This window comes from Cebus imitator, unplaced genomic scaffold (assembly GCF_001604975.1).
Source record: "Cebus imitator isolate Cc_AM_T3 unplaced genomic scaffold, Cebus_imitator-1.0 Scaffold345, whole genome shotgun sequence".
NCBI lineage: Eukaryota > Metazoa > Chordata > Mammalia > Primates > Cebidae > Cebus > Cebus imitator.
The window spans coordinates 743,969-763,203 of NW_016107660.1; the positions used below are offsets into that span (position 1 = coordinate 743,969).

Here is a 19,235-nt window from a genome sequence, read left to right on the forward strand (position 1 = left end):
AAAAAAAAAAAAAAAAAAGAAATTTTGCTTTGTATATTTAAGGTATACAACATGATTCTGTGATATTTACTTTCTCTCTCTCTCTCTCTCTCTCTCTCTCCATATATATATATAGTAAAACAGTCACCATACAGAAACAAATTAACATATCGATCATCTCATGTAATTACACATTTTCCCCTTGTGTGAAGAGTAGCCATAATTTGATTTAGCAAAAATCCTGAATACAATACACTGTTATTAACTATAGTCCTCTGGACATTAGATCTTTAGACTTATTCATCCTGAATACCTGTTACTTGGTATCCTCTGACCTACATCTCATTTCCTCTCCTTCCTCCCATCTCTACTAACCACTGTTTTATTCTCTAACTCTGTGGGTAGTAGACATTGTTTTTTTTAGATTCCACATAGAAACAAGATCATGCAATATCTTTCTATGCCTGGCTTATTTCCCTTAGCAGAAAACCCTCCAAGTTATCTATATTGTGGCAAATGGCAGGATCTCCTTATTTAAGGCTGAATAATATTCTATTTAGTATTTCATAATGTGTTCATCCCTTTACAAACACTTTGATTGCTTTCATATCTTGGCTAATGTGAATATAGGTTGGGTTTGGTTCCAAACCATTGCAGTAAGTGAATATTACAATAAAGCAAGTCACATGACTTTCTTGGTTCCCCAGTGCATGTAAAAGTATGTTTACACCATACTGTGGTTTATTACATGTGCAATAGCATTATATATATATATTTTAAAGTACATACTTTAATTAAAAATACTTTATTGCTAAAAAATGCTAACAATCAACAGAATATTCAGTGAATATTTTTGAATGTTGATGGCTGACTGATCAGGATGTGGAGGCTGAAGTTTGGGGTGGCTATGGTAACTTCTTAAGACAAAAATGATATTTGCTGCATTGACTGATTTTTCTTATCGCAAAAGATTTCTCTGTAGCATGCAATGCTGTTTCATAGCATTTTAATTAGAGCACAACCTCTTTCATAATTGGAGTCGATTCTCTCAAATCTTGCCTCTGCTTTATCAACTAAGTTTATGTGGTGTTAATATTTAAATCTTTTGTGATTTCAACCATGCTCACAGCATCTTCACCAGGAGATTACTTCTTATGATGCCACTGTACTCATCCATAAGAAGCAACTCCTTAACCATTAAAGTTTTTCTTAAAATTTTTAATTTTAATAGTTTTGGGGTTATAGATGGTTTTTGGTTACACGGAGAAGTTCTTTAGTGGTGATTCTGAGATTTTAGTGCACCCATCACCCAAGCAGTGTATGCTCTACCCAGTATGTAGTCTTTTATCCCTTGTCCCTCTTCCAACCTTCAAGTCCACAAAGACCATTATATTATTCTCGTACCTCTGTGTCCTCATAGCTTAGCTTCCAGTTATAAGCGAGAACATACAATATTTACTTTTCCATTCCTGAGCTACTTCACTTAGAATAATGGCCTCCTACTCTATACAAGTTGCTGCAAAAGACATGATTTTGTTCGTTTTATGGCTGAATAATATTCCATGGTGGATATATATACCACCATTAACGTTTTATCGTAAGATTACAGCAATTCAGTCACATCTTCAGGTTTTACTTCTGATTATCTTGCTATTTCCACCACATCTTCAGTTACTTCCTCCCATTGGTCTGGAACCCCTGAAAGCTCTCCATGAGTGTTTGCATCAAACTTCCTCCCACCTCCTGCTGATGTTGATATTTTGACTTCTCCCGTGAATTACAGATGTTCTTAATAGTGTCTGGAATGGTGAATCATTCTAAGAATATTTTCAATTTATTTTTCCCAGATCTATCAGAAGAATCACTATCTATGGCAGCTATTGCCTTACAAAATGTGTTTCTTACATAGTAGGACTTTAAAGTCAAAATTGCTCTTTAATCCATGAACAGCAGAATGGATATTGTGTTAGTAGGCATGAAAACAATATTAATCTCCTTGTGTATCTCCATCAGAAATCTTGGATGAGCAGGCCCACTGTCAACGAGCAGTATAGTACTGTTGTGAAAAGAATCTTTTTTTCTGAGCAGTAAGTCTCAACAGTGGACTTAAAATATTCAGTAAACCAGACTGCAAACACATGTGCTGTCATCTAAGCTTTGCTAGTCCACTAAAGACTACAGGCAGAGTACATTTTGCATTAATTCTTAGGAACTGTAGAATTTTTGAAGTGGCAAAAAAGTATTGACTTTAAGTTAAAGTCCTAGCTATATTAGCCCCTAATGAGAGAATCTGCCTGTCCTTTGAAGCCAAGCACTGACTCCACTTCTCTAGCTTTGGAAGTCCTATATGGGGCATCTTTTTCTAATATAAGACTATTCTGTCTACGTTAAAAATCTGTTGTTTAGTGTAGCCACTTTCATCAGTTATAATAGCTAGATTTTCTGGATAACTGGCTGCAGCTTCTAGATCAGAACTTGCTGCTTCACTCTGTGCTTTTATGTTATGAAGACAGTTTTTTTCTTTAAAATTCATGAACCAACTTCCAGTAACTTCCAACCTTTCTTCTGTAACTTCCACATCTGCCTCAGCCTTCATAGAATTGAAGAGTTAGGGCCTTTCTCTGGATTAGGCTTTGGTTTACGGGAATGTTGTGGCTAGTTTCATCTATCCAGACCACGAAAATATTTTCCATCTCAGCAATAAGGCTGTTTTACTTTATCATTCATGTATTTACTGTAATAACAATTTTAATCTCTTTCAAGAACTTTTCCTTTGCATTCACATCTCGGCCAACTTCTTGGCCCAAGAGGCCTAGTTTTTGGCCTATTTCAGCTTTCAACAAGCCTTCCTCACTAAGCTCAATCATTTCTAGCTTTCAAGTGAGAGGTGGGTGACTCTTTGCCTTGAATACTTAGAAGCCAGTGTAATGCTATTAATTGGCCTAACTTCTATATTGCTGTGTCTCAGGAAATAGGGAGATGTGGGTGGGGGATAGAGAGAGACAGGGAGAGAATAAGAGACAGAGAGAGAGAGACAGATGGTGTTGGTGAAGAAGCAGGTTGGTGAAGAAGAACATGGATATTAAGTTTACTGTCTTATGAGTGTGGTTCACTGCACCCCAAAACAATTATAATAGTAACAGCAGAGGTCACAGATCACTGTAACAGATACAGTAAGAAAAAAATGGAAATGTGAGAATTACCAAAATGTAACACAGAGTTGCAAAGTCAGCACAGGCTGTTAGAAAAATAGTGCTAATGGAGTTCCTGGTTGCAGGTTTGCCAGAAACCTTCAATTTATTAAAAATGTATCTGTGAAGCACAGTAAAGCAAAGCACAATAAAACAAGATGTATCTGTATTTGTTTCTAAATATATTTTTAATGCTGAACAATGTCCCATGTAAAAAATCCACATACTATCTGTTCCCAAACTCAGTTTCCTCACCTAATTACAGTAAGTAAAAAGGAGAGAAAAACTAAACTTTCAAGATGGAAAGGAGAACCCAGGACAGACTCAAACCCAACACTTAGAACAGTATTTCTGCATTAGTAATCTGCTTGCCTGATCTACAGTAATCTTTCAAACCTAAAAAGGTGAATGAGAATGGATAAAACATTACGAAAGGCAGTATTACATTTTAAAAATTGGTAAGGTAGTAGAATGTTCAGATCTGGAAGGACTTTAAATTAGTCTTTGTTCTCTGCAGTTACATAAGGTTTAACATGTACCAAATTCTATCCCAAAATCTTCATTCTTCTTTGTGACTTTATTGTACCCTACAGAGATTTTTAGTGACTCCATACTCTGTTGCACTTAATTTGTTTTTTAGTCTCAGCTAGAACTGAAACAACTTTAGGAAAAGGAGAGTGTCTTGCTTACCTTTATTTTTCCTACCAACCGGAATACTGACAACCATTCAAATGTTTTCTGAATGAATTAATGACTAAGCAAATGAATTAATATCGTTCTATTATAATTATACTATAATTAATATAATTAGCCAATGAATTAATATAATTGTATTTGACCCCCGACGCTAGCCTATAGCTTTAGAGTTGCAGTGACTATAATGTCTAGTCACTTAACCTCACAGGGCAGATTTGCACAACCAATAAGATTTTGAATGGGAAAGTGCTTAAAAATTCTGAAGGGCTTCTCTAATGTTTGTTACTATTGTGTTCAAAGAGTGTTAGCTACCAAATGAAGGTTTCATATTCAACGGAGGAGGCTGAATCCCAGACAACTGAGGCCCGTGCTACTCCAAGGATGATCCTCGGAGTATCTGATTCGGCATCAAACAAAAATCGCCTCCACCCAAAACCCTAACCCAAACAGCCATTATTACTACTTCTTTCCAAACTCTGCCTCCACCCCCTCCAATAATAAATTTTTAATTATAAATTTGGTTATTTCTGCATGTAATTTTACAGTTACTTTATTTCGCTCCTGTGAGTTAGAGTTAAGCTCTGACGAGGTCCTATTTTGATGTCTTTCCTTAAGATTGTATTCCTTTTTTGGCAAGAGAATGGATCTGGAAGTGAGCTCCTGTCCTCTATCAAATTATGAGGTTTGAGACAAGTCACTTGTCCCCCATGCCAACCCCTAGGGCCTCACTTTTTCTATCATAAAGATCAAAGACTTTTGTCCTAACTCATGAATTTGTGGGCAATACACGTAAAATTACCTTAGAAACTATAAAACATTCATTTCAAATGCACAAAGATGTTGTTAGCTATATTTTCTGAGCTCAGCACTCCTTGATGGTCCTGAACAGACCCAAAGAGCTGAGGCCAAAGGGAGAATTTTCCTTAAAATTTCTTGGAAACATAAGCTGACAGAACTTAGAACTGTGTGGTAAGAGGAAGGCATGAGGGAACAGAGGGTCAAGGTAGTATCTTAGCTCCTTTCTCCCAAAAGTGTTCATACTGGTTAAGATACACAAAAGGGAAAACCCACCTAAGAAATTGCCAGGAATTTTTTTCTTCATTTTACTTTAATGCTAATTTAAGAATCGTGTCTTAGTGTAAGTAAGCCTTTCTTCATCAACAACCTTATTAGCGCTCCTTGAGACACAGGCAGAATCTTTATGCTTATTTTGTGCTTTTTAATCTGTCTAGCATAGAGCAGGGCACAGCATAGGTCTTCAGTATGCATTCACTGAATTGAACTGCAAAAAAAGAAAAAAAAAAAAAAAGCACATCTTGCAATACTTGAAGCTCATTTTGATGAAGTATACGTGTGTAGTGGGGAATTCACAAAACTATCTTTGCTGGCAGTAGTTTATTTAATCAAGAGGAAATATCTTTAAAGTGAAAGAAACACAAAGGGCACTGTAAATACCACTCAAAGCTTGAGCTTAGCAACTGCTCCTCTGTTCTTAGTCTTGCCACTGTGTGGAATTTAGGACTTATATATGCAGATAGCTTGTTACTTGCAAACCATTAGACCTAGCTTGTCCAACCCGCAGCCTGCAGGGTGCATGCAGCCCAGGACAGCTTTGAATACAACCCACCACAAATTTGTAAACTTTTTTAGAACATTGAGTTTTTGCAATTTTATTTTGGCTCAAAGATATTTAGTGTTGGTGTTTTTTATGTGTGGTGGAAGACAATTCTTCTTCCAATGTGGCCCAGGGAAGCCAAAAGATTAAAGACCCTTGCATTAGACCCTTTTAATTCTATTGTAGATAATTTATTCTACAACATAAAAAAAAAATCTTCGTACTAGTAAGAAATGAAGGTTTTGTAGGAAACGTTTTCTTTCTTTAGTCTGAATAGCCCAAGATTCTCCTGACTTTCTTTCTCCAGCCCTGGCCCCTCACCTCACCATCACTTAGCTGGCTCATGGTGTGGCTGTAGCCTGTTTTAATTTTCTGGGTGATCTGATCCAGCCTCTTGACCTTAAATGGGCTCTATATGTATCATGATAATTTTCAGTTTAAGCCTCCCTTCAGAATTCCAGTTTCTCAAATCCATCTAGCTATTTAACATTTCTACTTTGACATTTAAGAGGCACTTTGGGTTCAAAAGCACTGAAACAGAACTTTGGATTCCCCAAACTTGTACATACTCTAGATTTCCTCATCTCTTGAATTTGATTCAGGTGTTCAAACCCCACATTTGTCATCATTCTTGGGCCCCCGTCCCAATTCTCTTCCCTACCCCCAGTCAAGAAGTCCTGTTGACTCTACCTCAGTAACAAATTGCTCACATGTTTCTTTTGCTCCAGGTACCCATGCTTTAGTGTAAATCACCATCATTTCTTGCTTGGACTCTGCAATTGCTTCCCAATTGATCTCCCCAACTCTACTTTTGCCTTCCTAAAGTCTATTCTCTATACTGAAGCCAGAGTAATCTTTAAGAAGTATACATGTAACCAAAACACTTCACGGCAAAGAAAACAATCAATAAAATGAAAAGGTAGCCTACAGGTTGAGGAAAACATATTTGCAAACCATATACCTAGTAAGGGCTAACTTCCAAAATTTATGAAGAACTCATATGGCTCAATAACAAGAAAACATATAACCCGATTTTAAAAATAGACAGAGGAATCTAAATAGACATTCCTCTAAAGGAGATATAAAAATGGCCAACATATATGTGAAAAGACACTTAACATAACTCACCACCAGGGACATGCCAATTAAAATCACCTGAGATATCACCTCATGCCTGTTAGTGTAGGTATTATCAGAAAGACAAGAGATAACATGTGTTTATGAGGATGTGGAGAAAAGGGAACCCTTGTACACTGTGGGTGGGAATCTGGATTGGTCCAGCCATGACAGAAAACAGTATGGAAGCTCCTAAATTAAAAATGGAATTGCCATATAACCCAGCAATATCTTTTCTGAGTATATACCCAAGAGAAAGGAAATTACCATCTTGTAGAGATAGCTACCCTTCCATGTTCACTGCAGCATTACTGTGCCTTATTATGAAACGGGTTCCTTCATCCCTTTTCTGAACACCCTCTGTGTCTAAAGAAGTTATGAGGAGTCAAGATATATGCAGGGCTCGTTTTGTGACACTGACAACAGCAATCCTCACATACAGAATTTCATGTTCACGTACAGGTCTCTACTGTCATTTTCAGTCAAACTGTGATTCAGAAATGAGCCATTCATTCTCCCAGAAGAATTCTTCCATTCACCCCACAGACACAAAAATCACAATCAATGAAAAATGTTTTTTGTGTATTTCACAGGTGAAACAGATGTGGAAGCTTAACTCATGTATTTAATGCCAAGAGTCTTCAAAATCTGCATTAGTTATTTGTTATTCCAACTTCTTTCTCAGCCCTCCCTGTTTGTAATTTTTTAAATCTTTACCTAGTGTTACATGAAGCCTGTTGAGATGGTTCCCTCTGCCTTCTTCTTGCTAGTATTTCCTGAGAAGTTTAAAGTATATAATGTTATTCAAAGTAATTTATTGGGGCCTTTCTCTTGGGCCTCATCTCTATACACTGAGGACAGTGTCCTCCAGCAAGGAGGACCCAGGCTTCCAGAGAGGAGGGTTTGCAACTAGAGTAACTGGAGAGTGTCTTTGGGCTTCTGGAGCTCAACCCCAAGCAGTTCAGAAACATTTCTTTGAAACACATTCCCAAGATGAATTCTAATGACTGTAATTTTATTATATTGCATTTGGCATTTTAAAAATTTTGATTTTACATTTAGACAGGGCTATTAGGACATGGTGGGATAAAAATGGTTATATCAAAATATGCTCTTTCAAGTATTGTTGTATTATTTGTTGTCAGTGTCAAACATAACCCAAATACATTCTTAATACCTAGAAAAGGCACAGTCACAAAATCAGCCAGTTATTGATAATAAAAACCTAGTGTAGATAGCTAATGAAAGATGAAAACGAAGCTGTGACATGATTATGAACTACTATTAGCAAGCAATGTCATTTTGTATCTTAGGACCAAACAAGGTTTGTGTATGTGAACTAATGGTTGACTTATACTGTAAAGATACACATGCATTATATTCAGGCTATGTTGGCTTCATTTAAAACGACAGCTTCCATGGGTTTAAAAAATACACATATTATTTGCAAAGTGACAACCCTAAATGTTCGTATATTCAATTGTTCAAACCAGTGATTTCTAGAATGTAAGTGGTGTCCTACTTCTGAGCTTTTTAAAACAGGCAATTTTGGAATAGGTAAATTACTCAGTAGAGGCTTTAGGGAACCCAAATTGCTGATGTATCTTTTTCAAAATGCCTCTCATTATCCAGGAGAATGTGTGTACTGGAAGTATCTATTCTCTAAGTCTCACATTTAGACCAGTTATGTTTTCTACCTTTAAGAATTGTAGAACTTTGTTCTACAGAAGTCATTTGATGTCTTTTGAGATCATATATACATTATAAAATCTTATACAGTTTAATTCAATGTTAAAAGTATAATTAGTCAAAAAAAACCAACTAAATGGCAACAAGGGTTTTTCTTTTTCTATATTATTGAAATTTTTTTCCTCCATCTAAAACTTTCCAGCTGCTCTCTGTGAAGTTCCCAGAATAATGATTAACATTATTAAACCAGAGACTAAAAATCTTGGTACGGACTGACCCATGGGGACACATTGCTATAATTATTTTAAAGTAAAATAATAAAAGGGGCGTCTCGTAGGGGGCAAAAGTTGGACTCATCCTCAAAATTTACTCTATTTGTCAAAGTCACCCAAAAGAGTTCTTGGGAGTGGTTGCAATTGGCTGTCAGAACCAGGTGCTCTCAAGTGTCTTGCCTTCGCGGTTCGCCTACCTGGGTTTCCCAGTCCTTGGTTGAGCATTAATGTTCTCAAAGAGATATAATACTGAATATAAGTCTAGCGATCTCTTCCAGTGGAGGCTGAGGCCATTTCTAAAAATTCCTTCCCTCTGTTCCTTCTACAGTATCTTCCTCTCAGTGTGCATGCATGTGAGGGGCACAGTTTCCCTCAATGCACTTCAAATAAACCTTATTCCTTTCATGATCATCCTATAGTTTACAGATACTGATATTGTACTCACTGATATTGTACTCATTGGAGTGGAGAGGGGTTTTGCCACTCGTACTAAAAAAGAAAAAAAAATTGGCTATTCCTCCATTTATTGAGTTCATTTTATTAACATTCTACTGTAATCATCGTGCCCTGTCACTTTGACTAAGCCCAAGAACACTCGCACAGAGCAGTGCTAATTATAACCCCTCTATGCCTTATACGCCTTCTAGAGGCTATGAATAAATTTGGGATACATTTCCTAAAGCAAAACTCATGAACCCATATGTATTTGATTCCAATTCCTGCCAGTACAGGTTCTAGTTCAACTCTCCACACACACACACACACACACACACACACACACACACACACACACACACTCCCCTCTCATATGCTTTCCTTGTAACTGGCAGGAAGCCCTCAGATGTCCTTCACCCCTACTGGAAAGGCATGAAACCAAACACAGTACCTTCCTCCTATCCCTTAAATTGGTTTTGTCGTGCTGACTTCTAATACTAGCTTGCTGTTCTGTTTCCCTATTTTCCCCTAAATGCAACTTACTTTAAGCATGTGTTAACTGGATTAACATTCCAACAGTTAAAGGATAGTAAATGACAACCCATTTGTCAGTCAAGCTACTTTCTCTTTTAAATCTCAACTTATGACGTACATCCAGACTGCACGCCCTTTTTATTTTTTCAAAGCAAAGCCAAACATCATTAAACACAATGTAAAATTAGTCTTTAAAGAAAATGCAAAATTTGTTTTTAATTTTGGCTATCACCAAAAGGGGAATTAACAAGCCCAAAAAGTGAAGCAAAAAAAAAAAAAAAACGTGTCCCCTGACTGCTCTGTCTGTGCCTTTCAAGCCTGTGCGTCTGGTTGTTCATCTCTGAAAGTGTGTGAAATACTTTTTTCTTTAAACTTTTTGTTTTTTTTCTCCCTTCTTGTTTGGGACTTAAGTGCTTTTTATATTATATATATCTATATATATATACATATATATATCTCAATGTGTTTCTTTTAATTGCTAGATCTTTATCTTAGATTTGATTTTATTTAAAATTATGAGAAAAAGTTATGAATTGTTTTCTGCAATTTTTCCCCATGCCCTCTTTAAATGTGGAACAACTTCAGCTGCAGAATCCTCACATCCACATCTTTCAAATTAGCTTGGTCTCATTGCCAATTGCGAACAACATGGGTGGCATAAGGAAAATGGATGATGTCATCTGAAAAATACCATTTCTCTATAGAGAAGTAATTAGCATCCCATTGTATGGGCCCCCTGCTTATTACTGCCTTTCAATTACCTCTGTAGATTTCGAAACCTCCCCAACTCTAGATGGGGCTGTGTGGCTGCCGATGAAGTTGTTCAACTTGAATGCATAAATCTAGTCTCCTTGTTTTTGCTTTAAACTTTTTGATCATGACACTAGTATTTTATGTATTTTGGCTATTTTTAGTAGGAATAAAAGTTTGACTGTTTTTATTATTTGAAAATCTTTAATGAAACTGTAATGATTTCTGGAGTAATTGCATGTTGAAGAAGTTGCAGCTTAGGGTGTGTGAGATTGTCAGTGTTAGAGTTCTGTTCTTTATTTCCATAGATGGGCATGTGTAGGCTCATTTGTTTTTGTATATTGCCCATCCCTTCCTTACAGCCAGAAGCTCTAATGCAGCTAGATCACTCCGTGCCGCCCTTACATGGACATGGCGACTCACTTACACATTTACTCCCATCATCTTCATCTCCTGTGTAGTTCACTCATAGATATGACCCTCCTCTCCCTGCATCTTTCCTTCCCATACTCTCCCTTTCTTTAGCATTGTTAAAATTTATGTGCTGTCATCCATCTCCCTCAATTAAAGAAAGCCTAAAATTTGTCAAAAAGACAAAAAAAAATTAAATATATATCTGAAAACCTATAAATGCAGAAATTCATTCAAAACCCATTAGATTCATAGAATTTTTTTGAAAGGCAAATTATAAAAGTAAACAGGTTTTTTGTTTGTTTTTTCCAATCATAGCAATCGGAATTATTCTAAATTCAAAACTGATACCTTCCCAAACTCCCCCAAAATAAAAATTTGTTCAAGTGCAGATTTTTTTTTTATGTTATGTGGTGTGGATGTATGTGTTGTTGCCTCCCTGTATCATCCTCTGTTGTAAACTATATTTGAAAAATTAGACATTTTGCTCAAAAGTTTTTAAGAAATGACAACAAAAAAAGCAAGTTACAAGAATGTGGCAATTCTATTTGTCCAAGAGCATTCTTACACAACTTTCTTTTGTAAATTTTTCTTTCATGCCAAAAAACATGCGGGCAATTTGTTGATGTAAGTTGACTATAAATTAATATAGTATGCTTTTTTAATTTAAATTATTTTGCCTATATGGAAATGATTTATCTTTTCCCAAAACAGCTTCTATTTTTTATTTGCTTTTACTTTTCTCTCTGTTCTTATTATGTTTGTGAATGCCTCAATGTTATTTGCTTTCCTTCTCCCAGCTTACTTTGGCTATGAAGTTGATTTTATTTTCTACTATATTATTTTGAAGACTATTATATTTTTTATTTCATTTGTGTCTATTTGCTGAATTTTCACTGTTATGTTTTGTGCTGAATTGCTTCTAATAATCAATGTGAATTCTACTGTCAGTAGAAGGGGGTTAATATACATTGTCCTTACCACCCAAAGAAAGCCTGGCCTCTTTGCCTGAACTTTTTTAGCACCACATTTAAAGCCTTGGAAGTATTGGTAGGCTCTATTTGGTATCTTAAAATTGTTTCCAGCCAATGCGAGGCATGTACCCCAGAAGAAAATAGTTGAGTTAGCTCCAACTAGTACCAGTCGTAATTGCATCCTTTTTAAATTCCTTAGAAAGCATTTAGGAAATTAGTTATTTTCTTTCAGCAAAGAGGAAAATAAGGTACTCTCAAGTGACTGTGATAGAGTTTGGTTATCCAGGACTATACTCTCACCTTTGCTTCAAGCCACAAAATCAATTTTACTGAAAATGAAGATATCAAGAATCTCAGGTGTTCAGTGTATTGTTTTAGGATACTGACGCCTTCCAGGATATGGAACTAACAACTGGCAAAAGCACAGAGACACACACACAGAAGGCACACACACGCATTCTCTCTCTCCCTCTTTCCTTTGTCGCTTTTCCTTTTCCCTTTTTCATTTCTCTCGAGGATTTAATCAGGTAAGCTTTCAGGGATCTTAAGATTCCACCAAGAAGAAAACATCATTTTCCTATCTAAAGTTTTACTTAGAAAATATTTCAGGTAGGTACCATCACCGTGTAACTCCAGGGTAAGAATATTCCTTCATCTTAAGATTATTTGGACCAATGCTGCCTTGTGCACTTCAACAAATGTAAGATTGGTAAGAAGCACTATATAATTCTTTAATCAAGAAGTTACTTGTTTCGTTTTATAGATATTTGTGTTATTTGAAACTGTTATGGAAATATCAAACTGAGTGGTGGGTAAGAGATGTTTCCAAGCCAATAGCTTAATGCATGGGCTCTCTCTACCCCAGTGTATGTGATTTTTGTGTTATTTGACATACTGGATAATATTTTAGGTCTAAAACTTAGAACTTCCTAAATGGGATGTTGTTTTATCTTGTTGCATTAGAATATTTTCTATGAAAAAGACATCCAAAGATAAATTTAATAAAAAGTTATTTAAAAAAAAATCAAGCTCTTTAAATCATTATAAATTATTCCTTATATTCTATATGTAAAATAGCCTCAATAATCTAGATCCTATATAATTACATTTCTACCTTAGCATGAAGTCACTAAAGATTAGAAGTGATTATTTAAGTATTTATAGCTCAAATATATTAGTAGAAATAGCACAGTAACTAGCATTTCTGAATAGCAGTAGGTACTGTGCTAACTACCTAACATACAAAAACATACTTAATATGCATTTAATATTTGCATTGACGGTTTGAAGTAGGGTGTTTTATCATTTTCATTTTCCATAGACTTTCAGAAATTTGACCAAATTCCTAGAGCTAGTAGGACCTCCTACAGAGTTCTGATGCTAAGAGTCTGAGTTACTTCAGAGGCAAAGCTCTGAATTAATAAACAAATGAAACACCCCACTTGGCATTTCATGTTTTATAAGATATAATGACATCAAGGGGCTGTGACTTATCTTATTGTTGAAAAATATAATCTGTCGCCTTTCGAAGTCAAACCTATTTCAGACAAACCCTTTGCTGGGGCGAAGGGAGGGAGAATGCCCTGCCCAGCAATTCTCATCCAGTTAAAATATAAGTTAAGCCCCTTTGAAACACCAGTTTTTCTTCTGTCTTCTCCCCACGTACTTGCCATGTTTGTCCCTAACTAGTTTTTCTGGTTGATAGACAGCAATTTCATGGTTACAACCTTTATGATATTTAAGTGTTACAATATACACTTTTGTGTCCCCAAAGAGTTAAATATCTTTGAACAATTAAATTTTGGGGGAGAAAAGAACGATTTCTCCCTATATGTGAATTTTCTTTTTTTTTTTTTTTCTATTTTTTATGTGAATTTTCAAGCAGAAAATTTTAATAATATAAATAAGAGATGAGGTGAAATACCCAATACGTATAACAAGAATTCAAGGAATTCAAGCATGGTGTCCTTTCCCAGAATCTCACTGTTCAGCATCACTGTTTTGGTATTTTTGTGAACTCTCAAAACCCAAATATCTCCAGAGAGGCAAGGGTTGTAACTTCATGCTCCTTTTTTCTTTTTTTAAAGATAACCCATTACATTCACTATCACCTACAACATTCTCACAGTTCAGAAGAATTCTATTAAAATTTTTATACACTTTCTTTTTTGATGGCAGTGAGCCCCTTTTGCTGGATATCAGCCCTAGAGGCATGAATTATATATCTATAAATACACTTATAAAACAAAAAACCAGGCGGCCTTCAGGACTAAAATGGACCTTTTATATCTCTAATGATCTCTCTAGTTTAAAGAAAAGCACAATCCTATCAAAAAGGGGTATGTATGCCTGACTTTAAAATGCTCACTTTAAGGAATACAGATAGTTCTTATCCCAAATTAAAGAAAAATTCTGGGGATGGCATAAGAAGTCAGGGTTTTTGATGGATTACAGGTTTTGTATTACTCTGCCTGTAAACCTTCATGACTTTGGGTTCTTTGCTTCCAGGAATACTTTTGTAGGCAGAAAGAAACACATAGCTGATCACTGACTTCGTGGTCTCTGGGAAGTGAAGAAAATATTATCAACTGCCTGAACATTTCTGAATGTAGTCATTTTTGATTAAATAAACAATAAGCTTTGAATAGCCTCCCACCAAACTAAGTTATTTCTATTAAGAATCTAACAGTAGGAGGAATATGTCACTTCCTCCTCTCAAATGATGTGTGCCTTTGATTCCCCCCAGGACACCATTATCATCTCAATCTTAAAGATGGATGACATTAAAATTCATTACACCAACATATACACTTGTCCCAGGCATCTTTCATGTTTACAGTTATCTAAAATTTTCTACCTATTTTCACTAGAATTCTCATTTGTCATAAGGACCCCTCTGTATCCCAGTTGACTTCATTTTAAACTAAAGGCATTCTTTCCACTTCTTGAGATGCCAGGAAAGAGGGGTTAGGAAAGCTTCTACTACTTTTTGTCTAAAAATCAGCATAATTTGGGCTCAGATTTTCCCAACAGAGGAAAATCATTTATCATTTATCATTTTTTATCACTGCTACCAAGATTAGTAATGAAATGGCAAAGAAAATTGAAGATCAGTGGTTCTGAAAGACTTTGTTTTCTAAACTCTGAAATAGTACACCCATCATTTTGGTTTTAAAATAAGCCCTTACCATTTCACTTTGGGACCCACCTGGCTTTTAGAAGCTCTTTATAAATTAACACGCCTCAGAACCCTCTTACTGTACAGTTCTAAAAAGTGTGGCTACTCTGTTTTAATCTAAGATACTTGCTTTAGTGTGTTAAATGAGAGGTAGATAGCAAAGGAAAAGTAAGTAATTCAACTGCAGAATGAGCAGCTTGTAGATTTTGCAACAATAAATACACTGTGGAAGCTTTAGCTAGCATTGAAAAGAGAAAACAAACCAAAAAAAAAAAAACCAAAAAGGCAAATTTAAGACTCCAGTTGAGTGTCACAGATAGTACACAAAAACTGCAACTGAATGTCACTCTATCATCATGAAGATGGTGATCTGAATCCCACTTAAAGGGACACTAGCCTCTTACCCGACAGTTTGCCATTGTATATAAACTATTTGTACCAGGACTTTGCCTCCCAAGATACTGTTATTCCTTGTCCTTTAATCCATTTTCCTCTTTGTTTACTCTACATGGGGTAGATTTGTCATTGCCTTAAGGAACAAATGACCTGGTGTTTGTGCCAGAAAAGAACACACATATTAAACCATTGTTATTGATAAGTTAAAAAAAGAAATCCTGCCTTGTCCTCTGAAGGTAAGTAAAATTGTTCCTGAGAAATCCTCACGGAAGCTTTAGAAAGATCCCATGGGCTTTCACTTCCTGTCTCTCATCACTGCTCTCCTGTTACTCAGACATTGCCCTCTTTCATCTGTTACCTCCTATCTACCACTTGGGGCCCCCTAGCAGAAGAATAATAAAGTTTGCTCAGAGCTAGTTTTAGGACTGGCTTACCTTTAGGGAACTGCACTCCAAATCCCATTTATAAAAACTAGCAAAAGTGTGTAAATTATGCATTAAATAAGTTGCAAGGCACATGAATTATATATGTTCACAGTGAAAAAAAAAAAAATAGGTGTATGCTGGTCCAGTACAGCAAGTCTGAATCTTTGGCAAACCTGCAAAGATCATTTAGCTCAATAGTTTCAAACTCTGAGCACTAGAATAGAGGCTCAGGTTTAGAGGACATACTATAACATCATCTTGAGAATCTCAAAAAGGTGTTTTCTTGTTTTAATTTCATAGTAAAGTTATCACATAGGCCAGAGATGGCAGTACGACATTCTGTTGTCCCTTCCCTTCCAAATGATGCACATTGTATACTTTATCAGCTCCCTCCCAAACTCAGTTTCTTTCTGCAGAACACAATTGTTATTGGCTAAACAGGGAGAGAATAAAGGCTTCTGACATGGGCACCAGCTGTTCTCAGTGCTTTGAAGGTAGGCATTAGCTTTCTTCTCAGGAAGCTCTTCTCTTAGCAAACCTGAAACCTGGACAATTTGGATGCACAGGAAGCCTTCCACACCTTGCATCAATGTTTCAAGATGCAAGGTGTGGAAAGCTTGCATCTTCAAATACTTCCTGTTCATCCACAGGGAGAGTTTTTAATTTGTGAATCAATCTTCATAAGAAAAATCCTGGAAAGCTGTGTAGGCTCAAAGGCTTATTCGCTTGGAGTACCCCTAGAACTCCGGTACTGAATCACCTCTTCATCTGGCTTTGTTACTGACGAGGAGGGCACCTCAGCTACAGTCCTATCTGTATAGCCACTCAAACACTGACTATACCATCACGGCAAAGTTATGACCAAGGGCAAGATACACAGTACATGGTACCAGCTGACAGCCCAATGCGTCAGCTCAGAAAGAGGCCTTCAACTATAATGTCACATTATTATCTCAACTTTCTGACTAACTGGGGCAGGGAAACATTCATAGCATCCCTGTGAGTGGATTTTTTTTAAATGATAGTTGCAATATGTTTTTCTGGAGTAAATTCAATAGAGACATGCACTATAACTTAAGATTCTTCCTTTGCTTGGAAAGTAACATCATAAAGAGACACTGAGGAGAGATCGATTATCTTGCTGACATAAAAGCATAGCAATCTTGGCCTTACAGCCAGGTGAGCAACCACTACTGTGGAATATTTGTGGTACTCATCATCTGCAAGTCCCTGTGATTTAATGAACTATTCTGAGCTTTCTTTGCTGACTTAGTCCACATGATTTTAAGCGCAGTAACAAGGGTCTATGGGTAAACCAATACATTTTTGCCACACTAGTTAGGAAGTACTGATTTAAAAAACTCACTTTGCTAAGTCAACATTTCTGAGTCTAAAAGTTTCAAGTCATGGATATCTAGGGTGGTTATTTTGAAAATCTAGCTTCCAGCTCAGGATATATTGCAACTAGCATGAAAGTAAAGCATAATCATATTAGACGAATACAAGGCAAGTTGTCATTTAACAGTCAGGGGAATTTCTGGAAAAGCACAATCAAAATGGATTTGTTAGATGAACATTTTTAGCTTCTTATAAATCCCTATCACTCAGCTAATAAGGACTGTGATTCTTAAGTATGAAATAAGAGGTAACTTAAGAAAACACAAAGGATACAATCTTTTATGTTTCTTGATCTTGATCTCAGTAAGATGGTGAATAGGTCATTCTCATCTTCCTGGGAGCAAATGAGTAGAAACCCAAGAAGGCAATAAAGAAATCTTATATGCATATTAATAAATTCATCACTTAAGCACACCATGTGTGCATGTACCTACACATACCAATTTTGATAGCCAGCCAATATTTATAACAATATAATTGAATGTCATCAGCACATAAGCAGATCCTGGAAAGAATTATATACAGTTGAATTCTATCTAAATAATTACTTGAGAGTATCTTCAAAAGTCTAAGCCCCTGATCTAGGGATTTCAGGTTTGGGTGGCAAGAGGCATATAAAAGGCTCTAAATCTGCCTAGAATGATTAGACTACATCCAGAGAAGATCCCGATCATTTTATTGTAATTTCTGAGGCATATGCTGTGAACTACACTGGTTGAAAGTGACTAGGAGTTGTGTTTACAAGTGTACTAATTCTGTTTTTCTTTTTCTTTTCAATCCCAGGAGGTGAATTAGTTATCCCTCTTCTTGTAGAAGACCCTTTAGCTACCCCTCCTATTGCTACTCGTGCACCTTCCATTACACTTCCCCCTACCTTTCGCCCCCTCCTCACCATTATTCAGACCACCAAAGATTCCCTGTCCATGACCTCTGAGGCGGGGTTACCTTGCTTGTCGGACCAAGGCAGCGATGGTTGTGATGATGATGGCTTGGTGATATCTGGGTATGGCTCAGGGGAAACCTTTGACTCTAACCTGCCCCCTACTGATGATGAAGATTTTTACACCACCTTCTCCTTGGTAACAGATAAGAGTCTTTCCACTTCAATCTTCGAAGGTGGCTACAAAGCACATGCGCCCAAGTGGGAATCCAAGGACTTTAGACCTAACAAAGTCTCCGAAACTAGTAGGACTACTACCACATCTTTATCCCCTGAGCTGATCCGCTTCACAGCTTCCTCCTCGTCTGGGATGGTGCCCAAATTGCCAGCTGGCAAAATGAATAACCGTGATCTCAAACCCCAGCCTGATCTAGTCTTGCTTCCGTTGCCCACTGCCTATGAGCTAGACAGCACCAAACTGAAGAGCCCACTAATTACTTCCCCCATGTTCCGTAATGTGCCCACAGCAAACCCCACGGAGCCGGGAATCAGACGGGTTCCGGGGGCCTCAGAGGTGATCCGGGAGTCGAGCAGCACAACAGGGATGGTCGTCGGCATTGTGGCTGCTGCCGCCCTCTGCATCTTGATCCTCCTGTACGCCATGTACAAGTACAGGAACAGGGACGAGGGGTCCTACCAAGTGGACGAGACGCGGAACTACATCAGCAACTCCGCCCAGAGCAACGGCACGCTCATGAAGGAGAAGCAGCAGAGCTCGAAGAGCGGCCACAAGAAACAGAAGAACAAGGACAGGGAGTATTACGTGTAAAAACACGCGAACACTGCTCACACGCGCGTTTCACAGTCATGTCTATCCTCGCCTATGAATCTTTGGACGGTGAGATCTCACAGAGGTCAGAACTGCTGGAACTATGAAATGGGGTGTCTACCACGACTCTGGTGGGGAAAACCATTTTTTTTTTAAAGGACACACACACACACAGCGATGCATCTCCCTCTAAAGCTCGGCCACCGCCTGCGGCGAGGTGCCAGCGGTCGCTGGGAGACGGACGGTCTCGTGCCCTTGCTGTATCATAAAGCACACACTTAGCGCTCTGGAGCCGGCAGGTGGCTCCCCCACTTCCGCAGGCCTGGAAGCTTCCTTCTCCGGAGGACCTTTTTACTAACAGGTAGAAGACTTCATGGCTTACTTGTTCCATAACTCCAAGTGAGTCTGTAATGATGTTTGTGAAGCTTGACTGTAACCATGTTTTTTCGGTTTAATTATGTAAAAAA

The 19,235-nt window shown here is 37.2% G+C and overlaps 1 protein-coding gene across 11 annotated transcripts in view; it reads left to right on the plus strand.

Annotated features, from left to right (window-relative positions):
- The window catches only part of LOC108287484 (neurexin-3-beta), a 584,298-nt gene extending 565,063 nt beyond the window's left edge, over positions 1-19,235 (plus strand). For 5 of the 11 annotated variants that reach the window (XM_017505915.2, XM_017505916.2, XM_017505917.2 and 2 more), the window contains one exon: positions 17,843-19,235. In XM_017505915.2, the coding sequence (XP_017361404.1) occupies positions 17,843-18,768 (926 nt within the window). In that variant the 3' untranslated portion in view covers positions 18,769-19,235. The remainder of the gene's footprint in view (positions 1-17,842) is intronic. The other 6 variants (XM_017505922.2, XM_017505924.2, XM_017505925.2 and 3 more) reach the window with 2 other exon arrangements.